General features: G+C 49.8%; 1 protein-coding gene across 1 annotated transcript; it reads right to left on the bottom strand.

Annotated features, from left to right (window-relative positions):
- Positions 1-5,301: 5,301 nt before the first annotated feature.
- HSPB8 (heat shock protein family B (small) member 8) lies at positions 5,302-18,495 on the bottom strand. Its single transcript, XM_058532278.1, has 3 exons — positions 17,661-18,495; positions 11,654-11,717; positions 5,302-6,287 (listed from the first exon to the last, which is right to left on the bottom strand). The coding sequence occupies exons 1-3, from the start codon at positions 18,019-18,021 to the stop codon at positions 6,128-6,130; spliced, it is 585 nt and encodes a 194-aa protein (XP_058388261.1). The 5' UTR covers positions 18,022-18,495; the 3' UTR covers positions 5,302-6,127.
- Positions 18,496-20,455: the final 1,960 nt, after the last annotated feature.

The following is a 20,455-nucleotide window of genomic DNA, read 5'->3' as shown; positions in this document are numbered from 1 at the left end:
GGAACGGGGTGAGGCTGGGTTAGCAGGCTTAGGATGGGCTGGTTTGAATCATTTCAGTGGGCTTTGGGGCACAGGGGCTGTCTCTTATTGCCCGAGACCTGGGTCAAGGGAGTGGAGTGCAGAAGTAGGTTCTGGGCATCCCTTGTCCCAGCATCCTCATCTAAGGGAGGGCTCAGGAACAAGGACTCTCTGACCTTGGATGACTAGGGCAGCTGGATAGTGGTTCAGAGTGTAAGTGTTGATAAAGGAGGTGGTTGGGGTGTGGGCTCTGGATGGGTTGGTTTTCATAAGAAAGGTGTGCTCGCAGGTGAGTCCTTTACCATCTCTAGGAATTAGCCAAGCTTGGGAAGGGCAGCCCCTTCAAGGTTAAGAAGGCCCCAAGAGGTCAAAGCATCAGAATAAAGACATGCTTAATATAGGCTAGGACGCTGGGGCACCTTGGAGCCTCAGGCGGTGCCATTTATCAAGTGGCACTGACGTATTTCAATATTTAGACACCTGGCACCGTCGTACCTGGACATGCAGTTGCATTGGTGCCGAGTCTGAAGAAACGCATTCAGTAAATGCTCACTGAAAATATACACTCCCCCAGCTGCTGGATGAGGGGGCTGGGCTTGGAGTTTCCTCATCTCCCCATATCTCAGTCATCCTTGGACAATGGCCATGCAATACCATCCCACGTGGCTGCCCTCCTCTCTCCCTCAGGAACCACCAGGTAGCCCACATCTGCTTGTACCCGGGAAGCCTTGGAGCTGGGGTCAGGTGGGGTGACCTCGCTGTAGACAGGGTGACTCAGCCAGCCCTCAGCGGCCAGAGAGCAGAGCCCACAGCAGGCCTGGAGCCTCCCGCTCCTTCTGACAACTCCCAGGCCCAGGCCACCGGGTGGGAGGGGACCACTCAGCAGCCCCGTGTCCTGCCAGCCCCAGGTGTTGGCTCATTTAAGAGATGGTATTGATTTTCACATTATGATGCGTGACTCGTGAGGCACCAAGGGGAGGGAGTGGAGGAGACACCAGCCACTGATTCCTGGAATTGATTTCGAGACACATTAATTTGTTTCTTCTCTTCAAGGTCAAATCAAGTCATCTCCATATATCACCATCGGCAGCCGCTGGCTGGCAGGCGGTCGGGAGGGAGTGGAGTGCGCTGTGGATCACACTTTCCCGGGAGCTGGGTCAAGGCAGTGGGGTGCGGAAGCAGGTTCTGGGCGTCCCGTGTCCCAGCATCCTCATCCAAGTGAGGGCTCAGGAACAATAGTCCTCTGTCATGTCGGTGGAGATCTCTAGGGAGAGGCCGAGCCATCTGTTTTGATAACAAGTCTTGTATCTTTAAGCTGGAAGCTCTCAGAACTGAAGGGAGCTGGGTTTCTGGGGTTTAAGATCATGCCTTTGGCCTAATTTCCCAGGGTGACCCCCACTCACCGTTCATTCATTCATCTATTCATTCAATACATATTTATTGCTTGATGCACCAAACATTGCATTTAGCAAAGCAGACTCCGTAACGGACAAGACAGCAAAAAAAAAAAAAAAAAAAAGAAAAAGAAAAAGAAAAAGAAAAAGAAAATCTCTTCTCTTTTGGGAGTTTAGATTTTAGGGTGTATCTTGTATGTGATGCGTGTTGAGGGCAGCTTAGATTTTAATATGCAGGTGTGTTTGCAACCAAGCAAACACAATTCTGAGAAGAGCTTTGGAGTAAATAAAGCAGAGATGTATTTAATAGTCAGGGATGGGATGGAGGCTATCGTGAGGCCTCTCTGGGAAGGTGGAGTTTGAGGGGAGACCTGAGGAAACTGTGATAAGAAGGAGGCAAAAAGCTGGGGGAGAGTGTTCATGAGCAAAGGAATGGAAAGTGCAAAGGCCCTGGGGTGAGAATGAGCACAGTGTTTGAGGGACAGAGGGAGGCCTGTATGGAGAGAACATGAGAGGCAGCTGCAGGACGTGAAGCTGGGAGGTGACAGGGGCCAGATCATGCAAGACGTGGAAGGCGGTGGAAAGGAGTTGGATTTTATTTATTCAATACATTCATCCACGCATCCTGTAAATATGAAATACCTCCTATGCACCAGGCACTGTGTTAGGAGTTAGAGACACAGTGGAGACCAACAAGATGTGGTCTCTGCCTTCATGAGACCCACAGTCTACCAGGAGGACAGTCCAGGTATCTGGTGAAGCCATGCTTTTGAGATATTTCAGTAAAACTGAGTCACACCCTCTTTCCAGTGTCCTACCAAAGAGACCAGTGATGTCTCAGGACACCCATTCTCACTCCAGGTTCCTGCCTGCAAAGAATTCTCCATTCACCCTGCTCTGGGTTGTCCCCAACCTTGATCCACCGCCACCCGCCAAGACCACCCACCCACACAAAGCGTCTGTCAGTGCATAAGACTTCCCTATAGGTCGGATCGGCATGTGAGTTTTATATCACAATGCAAAGAATTGAAAATTGAATATTGTGCAGCGTTTTTAGGTTCCGGGTCCAGCCACCCCCTGGCACTCCTCACTGGTCACCTCCTGTTATAGTCCAGTCCCCCACCACATTGCCAGGCCCCCTCACCTTAGAGAACCTACTTACTTCACTTTGGCAAATCAATGTGGTCCTCCATGGCCTTGGCCTGGGTACTGCCTCATGGGTGGGCTTTCTACTCTCCCTGTTCAGGGTCTCACCATTCATTAGCCCGGAACTGAAGAACATAGGAATAACAGCATTGCTTTCGTCCGTCTCTCAGTCTCTCACCAGGCTCTCCAAGTGGAAAGAAATGGTAACCCGACACCCGCACAGTGCCTTGCAGAGGGTAATTAATTGCCCAGTAAATGTTTGTTTAACAAATATCCAATGACTAGGGATTTTCTCCTTTGTTTGAATGATTCCTCCTCCCATCCTTGAATGCGGAGCAGCTAGGGTCAGTTTTGGTTTTTATGGTTGTCATTATTATTTATTCGGCTACACAAATATACCAAGCTGTATACGGTGTGCTGTGTTGGGACAGGGGTAAGCGGGAGGGGGCTCTGGCTAGCCTGGTGAGAGTCTAAAGAATTAGCCCATGAAGAGGGTGGGCGGGCTAGTAATCCTTGGAGAGAGAGAGCAGTGTATTCCGAGTTCTGGCAGCCAGAGAGGGCCGGTCTGGTTGGAAGAAGAGAGGGAAGTTAGGTGGGACTGGAGGGAGGGGAGGGGATTAGGGCTGGGGTGGAGAGAGGTAACCTGGACTGATCCCATAACGCCTTGTAAGTCTTGCTAAGAAGCTTGGACTCGATCCTTTGAACAATGGGGAACCATCGAAGCATTTTAAAAGGCACATACTTTTCTCCTTGGCTCATGTGCCTTCTTCCGCCTATGAGGCCCCTCCCACCCCCACCCCTGCTTGGTCGAGTCCTAAGACCTGCCCATCTTCAAGTCTGACAGGAGCGACCCCTCCTCTGTAAGCCATCTCTGACTCCCACCCTCCCTGCAAAGCCCCAACTTGAAATATCACATCTCCGCTCTTCCCACAAGCTGGACGACTCACTTAAGGCACAGCTACCTTTTGCTTTGTTGGGAGAAAGGCAGAGCAGGGTAAGATTAATAGTGAAGGTCCTGGAGTCAGCCTGCCTGGGCCTGGGGCTTACCACGTGTGAGATTTGGGGCTATGCTCTTAACACTTCCATGCCTCAGTTTCCCTACCTGTAAAATGGAAGTAACAGACCTACCTCGTAGGATCATAGTGCGATTAAGTCTATTATACACATAAAGCACTTAGCACGGGACTGGCACACGGTAGGGATTTCGTGAGAGCCAGGTTCTTTCATCTGCCTGTCTCTGTCACTGGTCTGTGAGCGCCCAGTGGGCAGTGGCCGTGGCTCATTGTTCACTATATCCTTGGCTCCTGGCTCAGGACCAAGTGACTAGGTGCTCAAGAAATATTCACTGAGCAAATATTCACTGACAAACATGCCACTGTCATTTGGGGGTTTGGAGGTGCTCTTGAAAAGCAGCCCAGCAGCTTCTCGTTAATTCTTTCAAAAGCAAACATCTAGGTTCCAGTTGTGCTGTCACCATGTGACCTACCCAAGCCCCACAGCCTCAGCCTCTTCACTGTCAAATGAATGTCTACTTCCTAGGGTGTTGTGGGGATTAAACGGCATTGGCTCCAGGGATGGAGCATGTGACCCAGGCCTGGCCAATCAAAGCTCTGATTTCTTGGTCCCTGCTCAGCTCAGGATGGTCATGTGACCCAAGCTGGTCCAATAAGAATGACTCTTGGGAATATGGCAGAGCTATGGGAAGAGATGGCTTTTCTCCCTGGGGACTGGGATGTGGGAGGATGCAGTGATTGCAGCCATCTTGTGACCACAATGAGAGGACAGGGGGGCGTGGAGGGCTGGGGACAGGGGAGGCCAGGGGGCAATAGGGAGACTGGGAATGAGGCTGACACTGCAGGACCAAGAGATAGAGAGAAACTGAGTTCTGTTGATGTCATTAGAGCTCTGAAAGCAGCTTTTACCCTGGACTTCTCAGCTATGTGTCTCAATAAATACCCCCTTGTGCTTAAATCAGTTTGAGTTGGGTTTCCTCGCACTTAGCACAGAAACAGTCCTAACTGATGCACTGTGCCAGCAGCCCTGCTCCCTACCACCCTACACTCAGGGTTCAGTGCTTCTGACAGCATTAGTCTGTGGCCACCATTGCACTGTTGACTGCCCTCACAGCTGCTACACCCCTCTCCTCCTTCCTAATAGAACTTGTTTTTTCAGACAGCCATGTTCTTGGCCTCAGAGGACAAATCAATATTGATCTAAGCCCATTATGGCCATCAATTTCCCTTTGCCAGGGATTGGCTTCAGGGTAAACATGGGACCCAATTTGGGTCAATGAAATAGAAGAAGAAATCTGCTGAGAGAGCGCTTCTGGAAAAGACCTTGCTCACTGATAAAAGAGGAAGCCAGATGAGAAGACTTTTTTATCCTTGCCTTCTCTTCCTGTACATCGTCATATGAGGATGAGATGCTTGGAGCTGCTGCAGCCACCTTGTAAACATGAGGATAGACCTTGTAGACTTTTTAGAGATGGCAGAGGAAAAAGATGGAAATACTCTGAGTTCTTGGTGGCATAACTGCTGAAAAAGTAACTCTGAAATCACTCATATCTAAACTTCTTGTAAAGTTAGACAATAGATGTTTGTGTCATTTAAGCCTCTATTCATTGGGCATTATAATTTGGAGCCACAAGCATTCTTCATTGATACTGCATATCTAAGTGCTATAGCATTTAGTTCCTTATCAAAAGAAGCACACCAGGCTAAGAACATCAGCTCCTTTATTATTATTATTATTATTATTTACTGTTATTTTCCCCTAAACAACAGCACAATTCAAATAACAATGACACACATGTCCCACCCATATACACAATACCACTAGCCTGCCTGCCAGGCTGTCTGGCCTTTGCTTGGTTCCAGGTGGAGCTGTCTGGAGACAGCCCTCTCTAAAAATCCCAACTTGGGCACAGGAGACACAATAAAGGGAGGCTTTAGCCAGAGAATAAACTGAGGGGCTTCCAGAGTCCTTGGGGTGCGCCAGCTTGGGAACATGCTGTAATGCCTGGGTGGAGGGCAGAAGGCACTGTTTATTTTCATGTGGCTGTTGGATAAATCCCATATGGGGATGTAAGACCTGTCCATAACCCTTTGCAGGCCAGGAGTGCAGAAACACAACAGAGTAAGCTAATGGGCTCCTTCAACCAAACCATGGGGTGGGCATGGAAACTGAGAGCCCAAAATAGGAATCTGGGTGATGCAGAGGTCCCCAGAGAAAAGCAAGCCTTGCATCACCTGCAAGGTAAGAGGCAATGTGAAATGTTTTGTCCCATTTTATTTGTTTTGCAACTTTAGAATGTGCAACATTTTCATCAAGATAGAAAAGGTAAAGAAAAAAAAACTCCCAGCATTTTGCGCAACCAAGCACGACTTGCCAATTGCGCCATCTTGTGGAAAAACCTACTACTACACTATCCAGGGAATCAGTGGTCCATCCACTCCCACCTCCAACACTTTAGTTGCACTAAATCTATGAGTTCAGCTACAGTAATGTACCCTGGAATCAGAGAAGCCCTGGGGTTGGGGAGGGAACAAGGATGGGCCAAGACTGGGGTCTCAGGTACAGGTGACTTCCTGGCTATCTTGAGGAAGCTCATTGTTGAAACTGCTCTCTCCAAATGGTGAGTAAGGGGGGACCTGGGGAGCTTCGATGATCAGCAGGCCCTCTGGGGAAAGCGAGGCAAATACTGTCACAGGGTCCACCTCTGCAGGAAGCCTAGAGGAAGCACAAGATTTTATTCATTAATTATTTTAATATAGCTTAAACATTCTTTTATTCATTCGAAAGAAAGTGTTTTTGATAAGAGCTTAGTCTTTGCAGGCAGACAATGCTGGGTTTCAATCCTGGCTCTGCCCCTTTCTAGCCGTGTGATCTTGGGAAGGTCACTCAATTGCTCTGAACTTGTTTCCTCATCCACAAAATGGTGATAATAATATTAATTTTGCACGGTATTTGAAGCTCAGAGTGACACGGAGTCTGAACATGCTTTGCAAATGGTAAAATGCTGCTCCAACGGTAACTTAAAAGGGAGCTGTGGCCAAATATCTGGCCCAAGGACCAGATATTTGGTCCTTGGTTGAGGTCTCCACCTTAGCACTCACAATTGGCCAGCTGCTGGCAGAAACGGCCGCAACCACCACCCCTTTACAGAGCATAAGTCAGGTGTTACTCACAGCAGATAACACATTTTCATTTGCCATGTGCCTGCTGAGACGGTTTCACGACAGAACGCGTTGCTGGTGGAATTAATGGTGGAATGGGCAACTTGGCAGATAAAGGGGTCAGGCTGACCACACGGCTAGACTTCAGATGGCAACATACTCTGTGATGCTGAGAATGAACCCTGATTTGGGTCACATCTTAAGTATCTCTTGGCGGGTCATAATTGTTTTATTCCCCAAACACATTTATAGGCGTTACCTGGTTAGAGCTTTATAAAGATCCTAGAATGGTTAATAGGTAGAAATTAACATGCCCATTGCACGGAACATTTGACAGAGACTTGGAGAAATCGAATGACAGGCTCAGTGAGAGAGAGAGCACCGAAGATGGGACTTCTGAACCCAAACCTGGTTCCAGTTCTGAAGCTATTTTTATGATTTTTGGACTGTTTTGGGTGAAGGAGGCTATCCGGGATATGATTTCTTCAACAAGCTATTGGAATTGTGAGAATGTGATAATGGCCTCTTTGGGATGTCATTATTAATAAAAATTATAAAAACTATGCCTTCTGAGCACTTTCTATGTGCCAAGGACTTCACCTGAATCCTCTCATGTAGTTGTCAACAATAATCCTACCAGGCAAGTTCTATGACTATCCCCAATGTACAGATGAGGAAATTGAGGTCAGAGAGGTGACCTGATTTGCCCAACGTCACACAGCTGGTAAGCGGCAGGTGGGAATGGAATTGGACTCCTGGTCTCCAAACTCAGAGTAGCTGATTGTGATGCTCTACTGTCCCCTCGGCACCACACTTTTGAAAAAAGGACCGTGGGGGGAAGCCAGGAGATTCAATCAATCACCATAGGTCTTTCCTGGTCCAGGCTGGCTCTCATTGCACTCATTTACCTGCTGTAAATGCAGGAGTCTTGATGAAAGATATAAGAAATGAGGTTAGCTCATTCCTCGCCATGGGCAGGACCCTTCCTGGAGGGGCTGGGGAGGGTTTTGCTGTGAATAGCAACCTGTGCCCACATGAGCCCCATCTACACAAGAGACTCCTGCCAAATCGGAGCCACAGAGATGAACAAGGGCCTGCTGGGAAGGATGGAAGAGAAAGAGAGAACTTGAGCAATTGCCAAGTCAAGCTGCTGAAGCAGAGACAAGGCCAAAAGTTTGCACCTCCCTCTCTGCTGGGGGATGGGCTGACCCTGTTTAGCTGTTCGCACGCCAATCCAATGGGCAGCCGGTACCACGGGACAGAGGAGCCGTGGTCCACAGCGTGCACTTTGCAGGCAGGCAGACCTGGGTTCCCATTCAGACTCTTCCTGACTGTGTGACCTTGGGCCAGTGAATTCGCCTCTCTGAATCTATTTCCTTGTGGGAAAAGGGAAGTAATAATGCTATCTACCTCTTAGGGTGGTATGAGAATTACATGGGATACCGAAAGCAAAGCCCTTACCACGGTGCTTAGCGTACAAGAAGTGCTCATTAACTGTCAGCTTCTATGTTGTTATTGCACTCATTTGCCCTCCAAGTGGGCACCTTGACAGCTGTGAGTGTTTTAGCACAAACTGTGCCATCACTGAACCACAGAACATCAGAGCCCAAAAGGATCTTCTTGATTGTCCAAGACAATGCTCTCATATTACACAGGGGGAAACTGAGGCCCAGAGTTGGGAATAGACGTGTTCAGAATCCCTCACCAGGTGACCTGTTTGTTGAACCCACATGGTGGGTTCCTCCCCAATTCTCTTTCAGTCCTTCTGTTTACATCTAAACGAACGTCTCAGGTAAGTGTTAACAAGCCTTGAACACCTTTAGCCTCTGTCTCTTGCTATTTTCTCTTTTTAACAAAGAAAGAGCTGATGTAAGACTTAGACCCTTAGGCAGGCAACAATATCTGGTTAGAATTTCACCACATTTTGTTTTCATTGAATTTACTTTATGATCGCTTTCTTCAGTGAACATTTTAGCGACGGGAATTTAACTTTATCAAAAGTGAGTTGATCGAAAAGAAAAAAACAGTCTTAAGCAAATAATAGTACGGGAACAGAAGCATATACAGCAAAAAATAGTGAAGATGGCATGCCAATGACTGTAATTTGGTCTCCACTAACCGAGCAGGAAGGTCATGGGCTTTGAAGTTAGAGAGACCTGTGTTCCAATCCCAGATCTGCTCCTTACTAGCTGTGTGACCTTAGTTGAGTCCCATCATCCCTCCAAGCTTTAGTTCCCTTATCCACTAGATGGGCTTAATAATACCTACTCTATAGGATTCTTCTAAAGATGAAATAAAATTAAACCTATAAACCTCTCACATGGCTCTTGACGCATCGTAGATGTCGATAAGAGGCAGAACAGATATGTGGGAAAATGTGGAGCGAAGAGACTAAAGCTTGCTTTGGCTCCGAGCATCCTCCATTGATGACTTCCTGTGTCCCTTGCTTCCTGTCCTCTCATCCAACTTGGATGTGAGAAAGATCCCATCTGCAGTCCTTGCCCTGCCCCCACCCTGATAGGCAAATTCCAAGACCTCGCCCTCTCCCCTCATCCAGCCTTTCACACGGGGATGGGTGTGCTGGGCTAAGGCCAGCAGCTGTAGCATCCTGCCTGGCTGGAAATCTCCAAGGATCTCAGCCGGGTCGAAGGAGCTTCCCTGTCCTCAAAGGACCTGAGCTTTTCCTGGGAGAGGCCATGAGGCCTCCTGAAGTTGGGCCGGGGCCACCCTGCACTCCAGTCCCACTCCTTCGTGTCTGGACTCTGGGCAGAGCCAGGAGGTCCCAGGAGTCCCACCTGCTCTTGTGTGATTCCAGCCTTGCGGAGTCTTTTGATAATATTAGTTTCCACAGACTGAGCACTGAGTCTGTACCCCGCGCTAAATGCTTTACACACATCCTCTCATTCACCATCACAACCCCATCTGCGAGGGAATGCAGTTCAGCAAGTTGATCTGAGTTACCCACTCTCTTTATCCCGGAGACAGGACTCCCTACACCCAGAGGTGGGATTCAGAACATTTAGCAACAGGCGCATCTGGACATTGACCAGCGTGAATGGATGGATACATGCCCTAGTGATGGAGGAGGGTCCTGGGGACCCTTTAATTGTTGGAACGTGGGGAGGTTAGGAGGGTCCCGGGGACAGGGTTAGGATGGCCCAGGTTGGCTAGGGAGGGCACTTGGGGGGCTCAGGGCAATGGGGAGTCCAGTATTGTGACAACTAGCCCCACTCAGCTGCTGGGCCCCGGCTGAAGTGCAGCCCTGCCTGGAACAGCTTTAGGCATTTCTATCTGGTCAAGTAACTCCCAGCAAGCTGTTTTTCAGAGGCCTCAGAGATGGTGAAATCCACAAAAAAGGGCATCCTTTTGAGATGATTAATTTGCTGACTTCTTTCCGGCTCAGTCCCCTCGACAGCTTTGCCCTGCCTGTGGCTCCATCCGGAGACCTTATGCAAGTCTCTTGAAAGAAACATCAGCCTCCCTCCCCCTCGCTTTTCCCTCTCTTTCTCCTCTCAGCGATGTTTGATCGGGCTGCTGGACCAGGGAGAGGTGTGGGTCTTGGGGACGGCGGTGAGCCAGCGAGTGTGAAGAGAAACAGTCGGCCTTTGCCTTATCAGGAAGTGTCCTCGGGCTCCCAAGAACTCTAGAGGCGCCGGCGGGTGAGGAGGGGGCACGTGGGGGAGAGACAGGACTGCAGAATTCATCCCAAAGCTGGAAGAAGCGTCAGGATTCAGCTAGCACAATCTCTCCAGACACGGGACATTTTCGCCAGGGCAGGGGTGGAGCTAAGATTCAACACCACGACAATAATAGTAATAACAACTGCCACGTGTGAGCATCTCCTGTGTGCCGATCATTGTGCCATGATCTCATCTCATTTTCAGGTGGTAACTCCACAAGGCTGGAGTCAGCGTCCATCTCTTTTACAGACAAGGAAAGCGCATTCCTTGCTCAAGGAACGAGCATGAAACTCAGACTCCAAGGGTCTGTTTGGGGCTGTTCTAAATTCCAGTTGTCAGGAGCCTGAGTATGTCTTTTCACCTCTGGGAGACTTAGTTTCCCCATAACACCAGGAGGGTAACGTCTCTTCTCTCCACTGCATACCTTCGCCGCCAAGGAGAAATGCAACGACGATTGGGGAAAAGGCTTTGGAGCCAGAAGTGCACGTAATGGAGTGATGCTGATTAGAGAAGATGTGTCTATGAAGCACTAGCCATCAGCACCTTGCTGTTGAGTCTCTTCTCCCGACAGCTACGGCCATTTGGGCCTCAGTGTGGCTTTGACTCATTGGCTCAGCCTGGGGGTCTTCTCACTACTTACATGATTCTCCCAGACTCAGCCCTTCTCACTCCCCTCAGCAAAACCTGCCCTTCCTTCATCCCAGTATCTCAGCCTCAAAACCCCTCCTGGTGGTAAGCCAGAACACCTTCCAGTTTAATTCTTGTGGATGCTCTAGGGAGGGTGCACGCCCTTCTGGTCATGGAGACTAGAGCAAGCAGCCTTCTGGAGATTCTACTGGGGCATTTGGGGCATCAGGGGTGGGCCTTTCCTGATGGTGATTGAGAGCCTCCCTCAACCATACCAGGTGGTGGGTGAGTGCCTGATTTTTGTGGAATTGGGGACAAGTCGTTCCGCCTCTCTTATTCTTGGGTTCTTCATCTACAAAATGGGATTGTTGATACCGACCTCACAGGGCACTGAGCAGGTGAGACAGCACAATCTACGTGCCCCCCTTTTCTGGGGCCCTGTTGCAGGTTTGCTGTGACACTTTCTCCCCTTCAGGTATGAGGGTTCAAGTCCCTACCCTGGGGCATGTCTCACAGGAGAGATGCCCAGGAGGGAGAGACCCCAGATCTCGGGTCCCAGGCAGCCCCCTCTCCTCCACTCCCACCCCGAAATCCACACTGCCAGGTCACTTACTGGATTTTCTTTGTGAAGTTCTTGGAAACGATGCCGCCTTCTTGCTGCTTCTCCTCGTGTTTGCCTGGAAGGGAGAGAAACGCCACGCGTCAGCATCTACGTGCCCTAGGCATCGGTCAGGACTCGGGCTTGGATTCAAATCCTGTCCCTGCCTGGCTATGTGGCTTGAAGATTGGTCTGGAGACTCCAGTTGTCTGAGCCTCTGGTCCCTCGTCTGCTAAGTAGATCCACCTGAGCCCCCTCCTAGGCTGTTGTGAAGATGAAATAGACAATGACAGGACAGGAGGCCTTGACCAGGGTTTGTAGACAATTATGTACCAGTCTTAGGAAATCACAGAAACTGGGCCACACATTGTGCTGTACCTTCTAAGTCTCACATCTGACCCCTCTGCCCTAACCAGCCAATAGAACCCTGAGGCTGACATCCCCGAACGGGTGGTAGGAAAGAAGTGGGGCTAGTTTGCCACTCAGCTGACTTTACACCTCACAGAGCCCTTTCCTAGCTCTGAGGATGGGCTTCTTTCTCCCTGGGTTACAGATGTGGAAACTGAGGCTCAGTGATGGGTGCAGGGTCGCCCAGCAGGTGCCTGGCAGCCACGGGCTCTGAACCAACTCTCTCTAATCGAAGCCGGGAGCTGGGGTCCGACGCCCCTCTGCCTGTTCCAGCTTCTGAATAGCATTCTGAGCCACATGATCTGTACCCAGCACATCTGGAAATAATGCTTCGTAGGCTGAAAGCCCACCCAGACTCTCCAAGGGGGCACTCCTTAAGAAATGACACATTAGGCAGATATGAAATCTCCCCTGCCCCACCTCCTACAGGGCAGCTGGAGAAGGCTTTTTTTCTTTCCTTAGGAAGTAAAAAGATGAAATTACAAGAAGACTTGGGCTCAACTGGCTTTTATCTTGCAATTTATATAACAAATTCTGAGCCTCTTGGCTCCTCCCCACTCTCTTTTTTTTTTTTTTTGATGGAGAGAATGTCTCTAATTTCTCTTTAAACAAGTCACCGGATTAGTGCCTAGCAGAGCAGCTCGGCTCCTATTGTTATGCACTCCTCATTTGTGGGGCCACATTCCAGGGCTAAGACCCTTCCTTTACACGGGGGCACCCTTCCTAGGGACTGTGGAGTCCAGAATGTAAATAATCTTGTGGATATAGTGACTTTTTACAGTCCAGATTTTTTAAACTGACAATTTATAGGTGATTACATTGACTACTCCTTTATTAATAACTTGTTCCTGATCACAAGACAATGCAAGTGTATGTTAGAAAGGGTAGAAAACGAAGAAAAAACAATCAAAACACTCATAATTCCATCATCCTGAGGAAATAACTAATAACATTTCTGTATATGTTCCAGATTTTTCTTTCTATGTTACTTAGAAATGCATAAATGTTTCATAGTGTAGACGTTACAGATGTATATCACATATTTTATCAGATGGGACCATATTGTACATCACGCTTGAAACCTGTTTTTATCTCTTGCTAGCACTTTATAATTATTTTTCCATATTACGGAAAATATTCTTCAACAACATGATTTTTAGTGGCTGCACAGCATTTCACAGCAGGGATATATAAGTTCATTTAGCCAGCCCCCAGGTTTTGGGCACTGAGGTTTCCGGCGTTTGGAAAGACCCTCAGTGCACTGAACATTCTTGTAGCTAGATCTCTGCACCCAGCCCGATGACTTCTTTAGGATAAATTCCAAGTTCTAGAATTTCTAAGGCTTGATCTATATTGTTAAATTGCGCTTAGGGAAGGCTGCATCAGTTTATTCTCCCACCAGCCGGGCAGAAAGGGGTACATTTACAGGAATTCGTTTTTTTAAACTGGAGTGTCTGGCTATCCAGAACATGCTGTTCTTTGAAGGTGCTGCCACTGGGAGAGTTTATTCTGACCTGCCAAGTCCGTGACCACCAAGTGCCCAGCTCTAACTCAGGCCTGCGGCCAGAAGAGCACTGTCTGTTCCCTGGTACCTTCCCCAAAGCCTGGGCCTCCGGAGGCCTGCTTCCTCTGGGGACAGGCCAGTGCCTCTGACTCAGCCCTTTTGCACTCTCGGTGTCCTGGGAATAATAAAGGATGATGATGATGATAAGAATAATAATAGCAAACTCTTATATAGCGTTTACTTGCTGTCAGCCATTGTTCTAAGCACCTAACCTATATCAACCCTTTAATTTCCGCAACGACCTTAGAAAGCAGGTACTTTTATTATTACCATTTTGTGGATGGGGAAAGAAAGTTCAGAGAGGTTAAGTGATGTGTTCAATGTCACACAGCTTAGAAGTGATGGAGCAAAGATGCAAAATCAGGTAGATGGGTTTTGGACTTGGGTCCCTGCTCTGACATTCCTAGCATCTCTCTTCTCTGAGCCTCAGTTTATTCTTCTCTAAGACGGGGGTGACAACAACTTCCTAATTATTGGGTTACTGTGAGGAGCAAACGAGAATGAGTCACAGAATTGCTTTGTAAATTGTAAAAATACTGTGTGAAGGTGAATGCTTGTGGTTCATTTTGATGTTTGGGGAAAGGACTGCTCTCAGAAGCTAAACCTGCCTGTCCATGCTCTGGAAATAGGGTACTAGGGTTAGGGTTACTGAACAGGGGTGGCTCCCAGATTTCCATAAAGTGGGGGGCCAGGGGAGGGGGTTAATCCTGTTGAAAGAGGATGTTGCTAGGAGGCTCATCTTGAATTTAATTTGCATATTATTTGAATATCTATTTATTGGGGCAGCTTAAGGATTATGGGTGATTTTTAATTTCTTTGCTTTCCTATCTATATTTCCTGCTGTGGAAATATTTTATTTTTGTAAACAGAAAAAAAGTAATTATTATAATCTATTTTTTAAAAGAACTCATCTGGAGGCCAGAGGAAGCCGGAGGCTCCTCGCAGCCACCATTTTCCCAACATGCCTCAGAGCAACGTAGGTGCCGAGAGGCAGGCATCAGCACTTCGGGGAAATCCATTGGCCCAGCTAAAGAAAGAAGGTACTGTTTCCAGGGGAGGCAGAGGCCCTGGGATTAGGAAGAAGGGGCGGGAAGAAGGCCTGGGGCTTTCCAGTCCCTTCCTTGGCTAGGGCCTGGCCCAGTGGCCCATGAAGGGAACATTTCTTGGCTAGCGTCTACATGTCGGGGGTTGGGGGCTGTGAGGCGTGATGGAAATCTTCTAGTCCAGCATTTTCCCAACACTTCCCTGGACCTAGACACTCGTATGTGGTCAGATAAGAGAGCACCAGAGATTCATAAGAGATCTCTCAGAGATTCATAAACTACTTTAGCAGATTCAAGGCTCTGATTAGTCCTGCAGTGAGGACACCTGTTTATAACTTTGTTTCATCCAGCACCTTCTAAAATTCTGGACGCCTCCCCTTCCATTTCTCAGATGCCTAGTGGCATCTTAAAGCACACCGTTTGGCAAATGCTGATCTAGTCCACCACCTCATAAGACCAACAAGAGGTGGGAGGACTTGCCCAAGGCCACACAATCAGAAGCAGATCCAGCCATCCCGACTTGGAACTGTCTAAGCAGGCCCTGCTTTGAATTTCAGACATTGCCATGGAGAAGCGAGTGATCTCAGGTGAGTTACTCTGTCTGGGCTTCAGTTTTCTCTTCTGTAATATGGGTGTAATAAATCCTCTCACATTTCCTGGGAAGTCCACGTGGAGAGCCAGGGAGCCAACACATGGAGGGGGTGAGCACAGTGCCCCACACAGAGGCTTGAGGAAGAATAGGTCTGTCATCATGGGATGTAGGCTGGGAGACAGGATCTGACTTCTGACTGCCCTTTGAAAGTTGCTTTTTAAATGGAGCCCTGATATTGATCTGATTTTTTAAACCTCTTTTACGACAGTCTCTGTATGTACTCTCAGGGGATTTGGATTCTGTCAAGCTGAGGTTGCTAAGTGCACACCTGTGAGGATTTTACAACCAAAAAAGGCTTTGTCTGTCTTTTATTTAAGCCCCCAATGACCCCACTTTACAGATGTGGAAACTGAGGCTCTGAGACTCACTCACAGCCTCCAGATTCCTAAGGTACTTAGCTGGGATCTCAGCCTGGAGCTGCCAGACCCTACTTTAAGAAGCACTTAGAAAGGAGGATGGAGAAAAACCCTCCAGGCTGGACAGAGGTCTCCTGGAGGGGCCACAGGGCTCTCCAACCTGGAGGATGGGCAATCCTCCAACCCAGAGTGGAAGATTCTGGAACCCTAATTAAAACAAAGATGGGAGGATGGTGATAATAATCACCTTGTTTACAGAGTGCCAGGCAGGCCCTATTATTAGCTCCATTTTACAGACACTCTGCATTTATTACCATATACTGTCTGCATATATTTAATCTTCCTTACAGCTTTGCAGGAGAGTTATTATTATGATCCCCATTATGCAGATGAGGAATCTGAGGCTGGGAGCTGTGAAAAGACTTTCTGTGTATCCATCCGGAGAGGGAACAGCGGTGCCGGGATTTGAACCCAGGTCTCAAACAGCATCTACCATTTATGATTTATTGGGTCTTTACTATGTGCCTGGCATTTTAACAACAACAACATCAACCACAATAACAGTACTGATCCCTTGTGTTCCAGGCACTACGTACACACTTTACACGCATCACGTCATTTAACACAACAATCCTTACGCGGCGTCGCTACTTGAACCCGATTTTCAGATAAGGAAACAAAGCACAGAGAAGTTACGTAATTTGCACAGCCTGCTGGTTCGTGGTGGGGCCAGTTTGAGAACTCCTGCCTGGCTCGGGGAGCCCTGGCTGACCTCCTCCCTCTGCACGTGGCCCCAGCGTGCCTCCTGGCTCACCTCCTCGGGAGCCTCTGATGTTTATAATTCTGCCCTGCGAGGCTTTGAAACTTCCCCCAACGCTGCCTGCCTGCCGGGGCTTGTCCCTGCCCAGCCTGTGTCTGCAATGGCCTTGATCTTCTGGCTGGCGGAGCCTGCCAGGAACATGCTCTTCCTAATGGAGCGTTAATCGGGAGGGAAGGGAGAGAAAGCTCTTCCTCTGCTGCCCTGCTTACCAGGCACCGAGCCTCTGTCTCCTCTTTTCTTTTTCCAGAGCATTTCCTCCCCGGGGCTGGGAAGTGGTGGCAGCAGCCCTGGGCCTGGTGTCCTGGGTAGGCCCAGAAAATTCCTGCTGCTGACTCATGGCGTGACCTTGGACGGGTCCACCTGAACCTCAGCCTCCTCAGCTGCAAAATGGGACTAGACACCTCTGCTGGATTATTCGGGACAAGGAATACGAGTTTTAGTCCAGCCTTTGGCACCTAGTCTAGGTGCTCAGTATGTGATCAATTTGCTTCCGGCCTCCTGATTCCTAGACAGCCTGGGTTTGAATGCTTGGAGGCCTTGGGCAAGTTACTTTAACGTCTCTGTGCCTCGGTTTCCTCATCTGTAAAAAAGAGGAGACATACAGGATCCACCTCTGGTTGTATTAACCAAGATGCTACAGGTAAGGCGCCTTGCGTGGTGGTAAGCACTCAATCAAGGTTACCACTTAGTATTGTTATAACGACTATTATGCCTCAGTTTCCCTCTGGGACAAGGGGAGGCGTTTCTCTTGAAAGCTGTGCTGGGTATGAACATTATCATCGCTCAGCATGAAACACGCCTTCTAGACTGCTGTGATGCTGGGGTGCAATGAACCCCATTTCTTCCTTGTCTTTTATTCCTTCTCTGTTTAACTTATTCTTTAGATTAGATTCTCTCTGTCAAAATCTCCGATGTGGTTTACATTTTCCTGCCTGGATTTTGATTGACACAGCACCCAAAGGCCCCAGCAGCTGGGTCAGGTTAAGGTTTCTGCTGGAAGCCGGGAGAGGAGAGCTTTTCTATAAAGATAACTTTTGTGGCCACATTCCTGAGCCCTGAAGTCACCTGTGTCATGCTGTCACAGCTTCCCCATACGAGTGTCCTCCTTGCTGTTCCCAGGGCTGAAGTCTACACCTCCCTCCCCGGGTTCTCTCTCCTTTTCCTCTGCCCCCTACTCACCAGACACCTCCACATAGCCATCCTTGGTCTTCACCATCAGCTCCTCTGGCTTGAAGCTGTGCACGTTGACACACACTTTCCAGGGCTCCCCAGGGAAGGGTGGGGGGCTCCTGCCCTCGGAGGGTACCCCAAACCTGGCTGTGGCAGTGGGCCCCCGGGGCACCATGCCCGACCTCAGGGTCCCCGGCCAGGCCGAGGAGAATGGAGGCAGGGCCCAGTCGTGCCAAGAGGCAGTCAAATTGTCGTGGAAGGGGTCCATGCCAAAGCCATCGTCCAGCAGGCGGGAGGACAGGGGCGAGTCTCGGAAGGGGTCTCGGCGCAGGCGGCCTGTGTAGGGGAAGGGCATCTGACCATCAGCCATGGTGGCTGCTGAGCTGGAGGGGACACGGAGGCTCAGAGAGAGGGAGCCACCTGCCCAAGGTCACACAGCAAGGTGATGTGGGTGGGCTGGCCTTCCAAGCTTATTCTTCAGCTTTAGAAAACGCTGAACCATCCACTGCCAGGGACGGAGGCACACACCAGGCTGGGCTCCCACGCCCCAAAGACACTCCAGCCACCAGAGGCCACCCCCAGCTGGTCCAGCAGAATCCCAGAGGGCCCCTCTCCGTGCTGCCTCACCAGAGAGCAGCCGGTCTCTGTCCTTCCAGGCCGCACAGGCTGGCAGCCAGAGCCGCTGAGGTCTCAAGTGGAGCCAGGAGCTTAATAAACCCAGGGAGGCAGGCCTAGAAGCTTCTCGCTCCTCCTGGGCTGGGAGCCTTCTATTTATTGCGGCTAGGGACTGGAGGCGGGTTTTGCAAGTGCCTCCTGTCACAGGAGTATTCAGAGGTGATGAAGCAGCCCCAGAGAATCCGCTGAGGGAACAGCTGGGCTCCCGGGGGGCTGGGAGGGGCGTCTGCGTCCAAGTTCAGCCAGCCTCTCGGACTCTCTCCTCCCCACGCTCGGCTCAGCCCCGCCCTCCCTCGTCCCCCGGAGCCCGCCCTCCCCGGGCAGGGCCCTATTAATAACCCTCGTCCGGCTGAGGGCTCAGGTCACCCTCTGGAAATACCTTCCCCACAGCCGGCCTGCATCCTGCCTCCCCCCTGGGGACCTGCAGATGGGGAGGAGAGAGACAGAGCCCCGTGCGTTTGGAGGCAGATGGCTCTGGATTGCAATCCCCACTTACAAGCTCTCAGAGCTCACCTCAGTGTCCTCAGAGGAGAGTAACATTATTCCCCACGCATCTATGAGCTCCCAGTTTCCCCGCCTGCAAAATGGACATCAGAGTAGCCTCCTCAGGGGTGTGTGCTGAGGAAGACATGAGGCAATTTAGCAAAGCCTTTAGCAGACTGACACCGTTATATTTTCAATTTTGAGTTCTCAGTTACATAGTGTTTGCTGTATGTCAGGCCCTGTTCTAAATGCTTTACAAATATTAGCTCATCCTCAACAACAATCTCAAGAGGTAAACTTACTACTATTATCTCCGTTTTACAGATGGGGATGATGGAACAGGAAGTGACAACGAGCACCAGCTTCTATTATTATTATGACTGTAAATAATGATAATTATCAAAACGTGCTGTACCCAGGCATGGTGTCTGGCCTGAAACTCCAAGCCCAGAGAGGACCTGTTTTCTAGACTCCCCCGCCCCTCCCACGTGGCTTGGAGAATGAATCTATAAATCATCCTTTGACTTAAAGGTCCCTTGAGCTGGGGTTCCAATCTTTGATCTGTCCCCAACAGGTGGGCCGTTCGGGGCATGCCGGTATCCCTCTGTGGGCTTCAGGGTCTCAGCCCTGCTTCCTCGGGGGGTGGGGTGGGCTGGGGTGTTAAGGAATTCAGTGAGTCATTGGTTGAGAAATCGTTTTGAAGTTAAGCAGCGCCTCCATGAGAAAGTTTTCTAAAAATAATAGTATGGAAAGCAAGTCACCATCTGGTACTGCCTCCTATGTACCTATCACTGCGGTGGCAGGTGAGCACGACATTATGGCATTAAACCCTCACATCAATGAGGAGAGACTTATCACCACCCCCATTTTGCAGGTGAGGAGACAGAGGCTCAGAGCACTGGCCGGTGCGTGCAGCTCTGGGGTGGCAGGGCCGGGTGGGAACCTGGGTTGTTCTGAATCTCAGATCCATGCTGAGCTGACTGACAGAGACCCCCGCCTCCCTCCCCCTCCAGCCGAGAGAGGGAGACTGAGGCGCCCCCCACCCCCCACTGACTCGGGGTGAGATCATCAGGCTAGAAGCTTCAGGCTGACGTCACGCTGGGCACAGAAGCCTCAGCTCTCTCTGTAATTACAGCTGGGGCGGGGCCGGCTGGGTTTGGAGCCAGGATGAGAATGACAGGGTGACACAGAGGAGAAAGCCAGCCCCGCCTGGGACCTGGGCTGGGGTGGGGTGAGGCTTCTGAGTGGGTGGGCTGGGCTGGAGGTGGCTTGGCCCGGAGTGAGTTTGTTTTGATTGGAGTGGGTGGAGCGGTGAGTGTGTTTATGTGTGGATGGAGCTGTGTTTACTTATGGGTGAGTCGGCTGGTGGATGTGTTCTAGAAGACCCTCCTTCTCCTTCCTCTCCTGGCTTCCCCTCCACCCCACAGAGCCTGAGGAGGAAGCGGGTGACACAAGCTCCATGACCTCATCACCTTCTCATTTCAAGGATGCTTGCATTGAGGCCTGTAGGAAGGAAGGGAGGTGTGCAGCTTGAAAACAGAAATAGCAAGCATTAGCTGATTCTGGCACTTTCCATGTGCCAGGCTCTTCTCTAAGCACTTTAAATTTACGTATGTTAACTCATCTAGTCCTCCCTGCTACCCTAC

The sequence above is a fragment of the Diceros bicornis genome, chromosome 35 (genome assembly GCF_020826845.1).
Source record: "Diceros bicornis minor isolate mBicDic1 chromosome 35, mDicBic1.mat.cur, whole genome shotgun sequence".
Taxonomy (NCBI): domain Eukaryota; kingdom Metazoa; phylum Chordata; class Mammalia; order Perissodactyla; family Rhinocerotidae; genus Diceros; species Diceros bicornis.
This window is presented reverse-complemented; position numbering and strand designations above follow the sequence as displayed.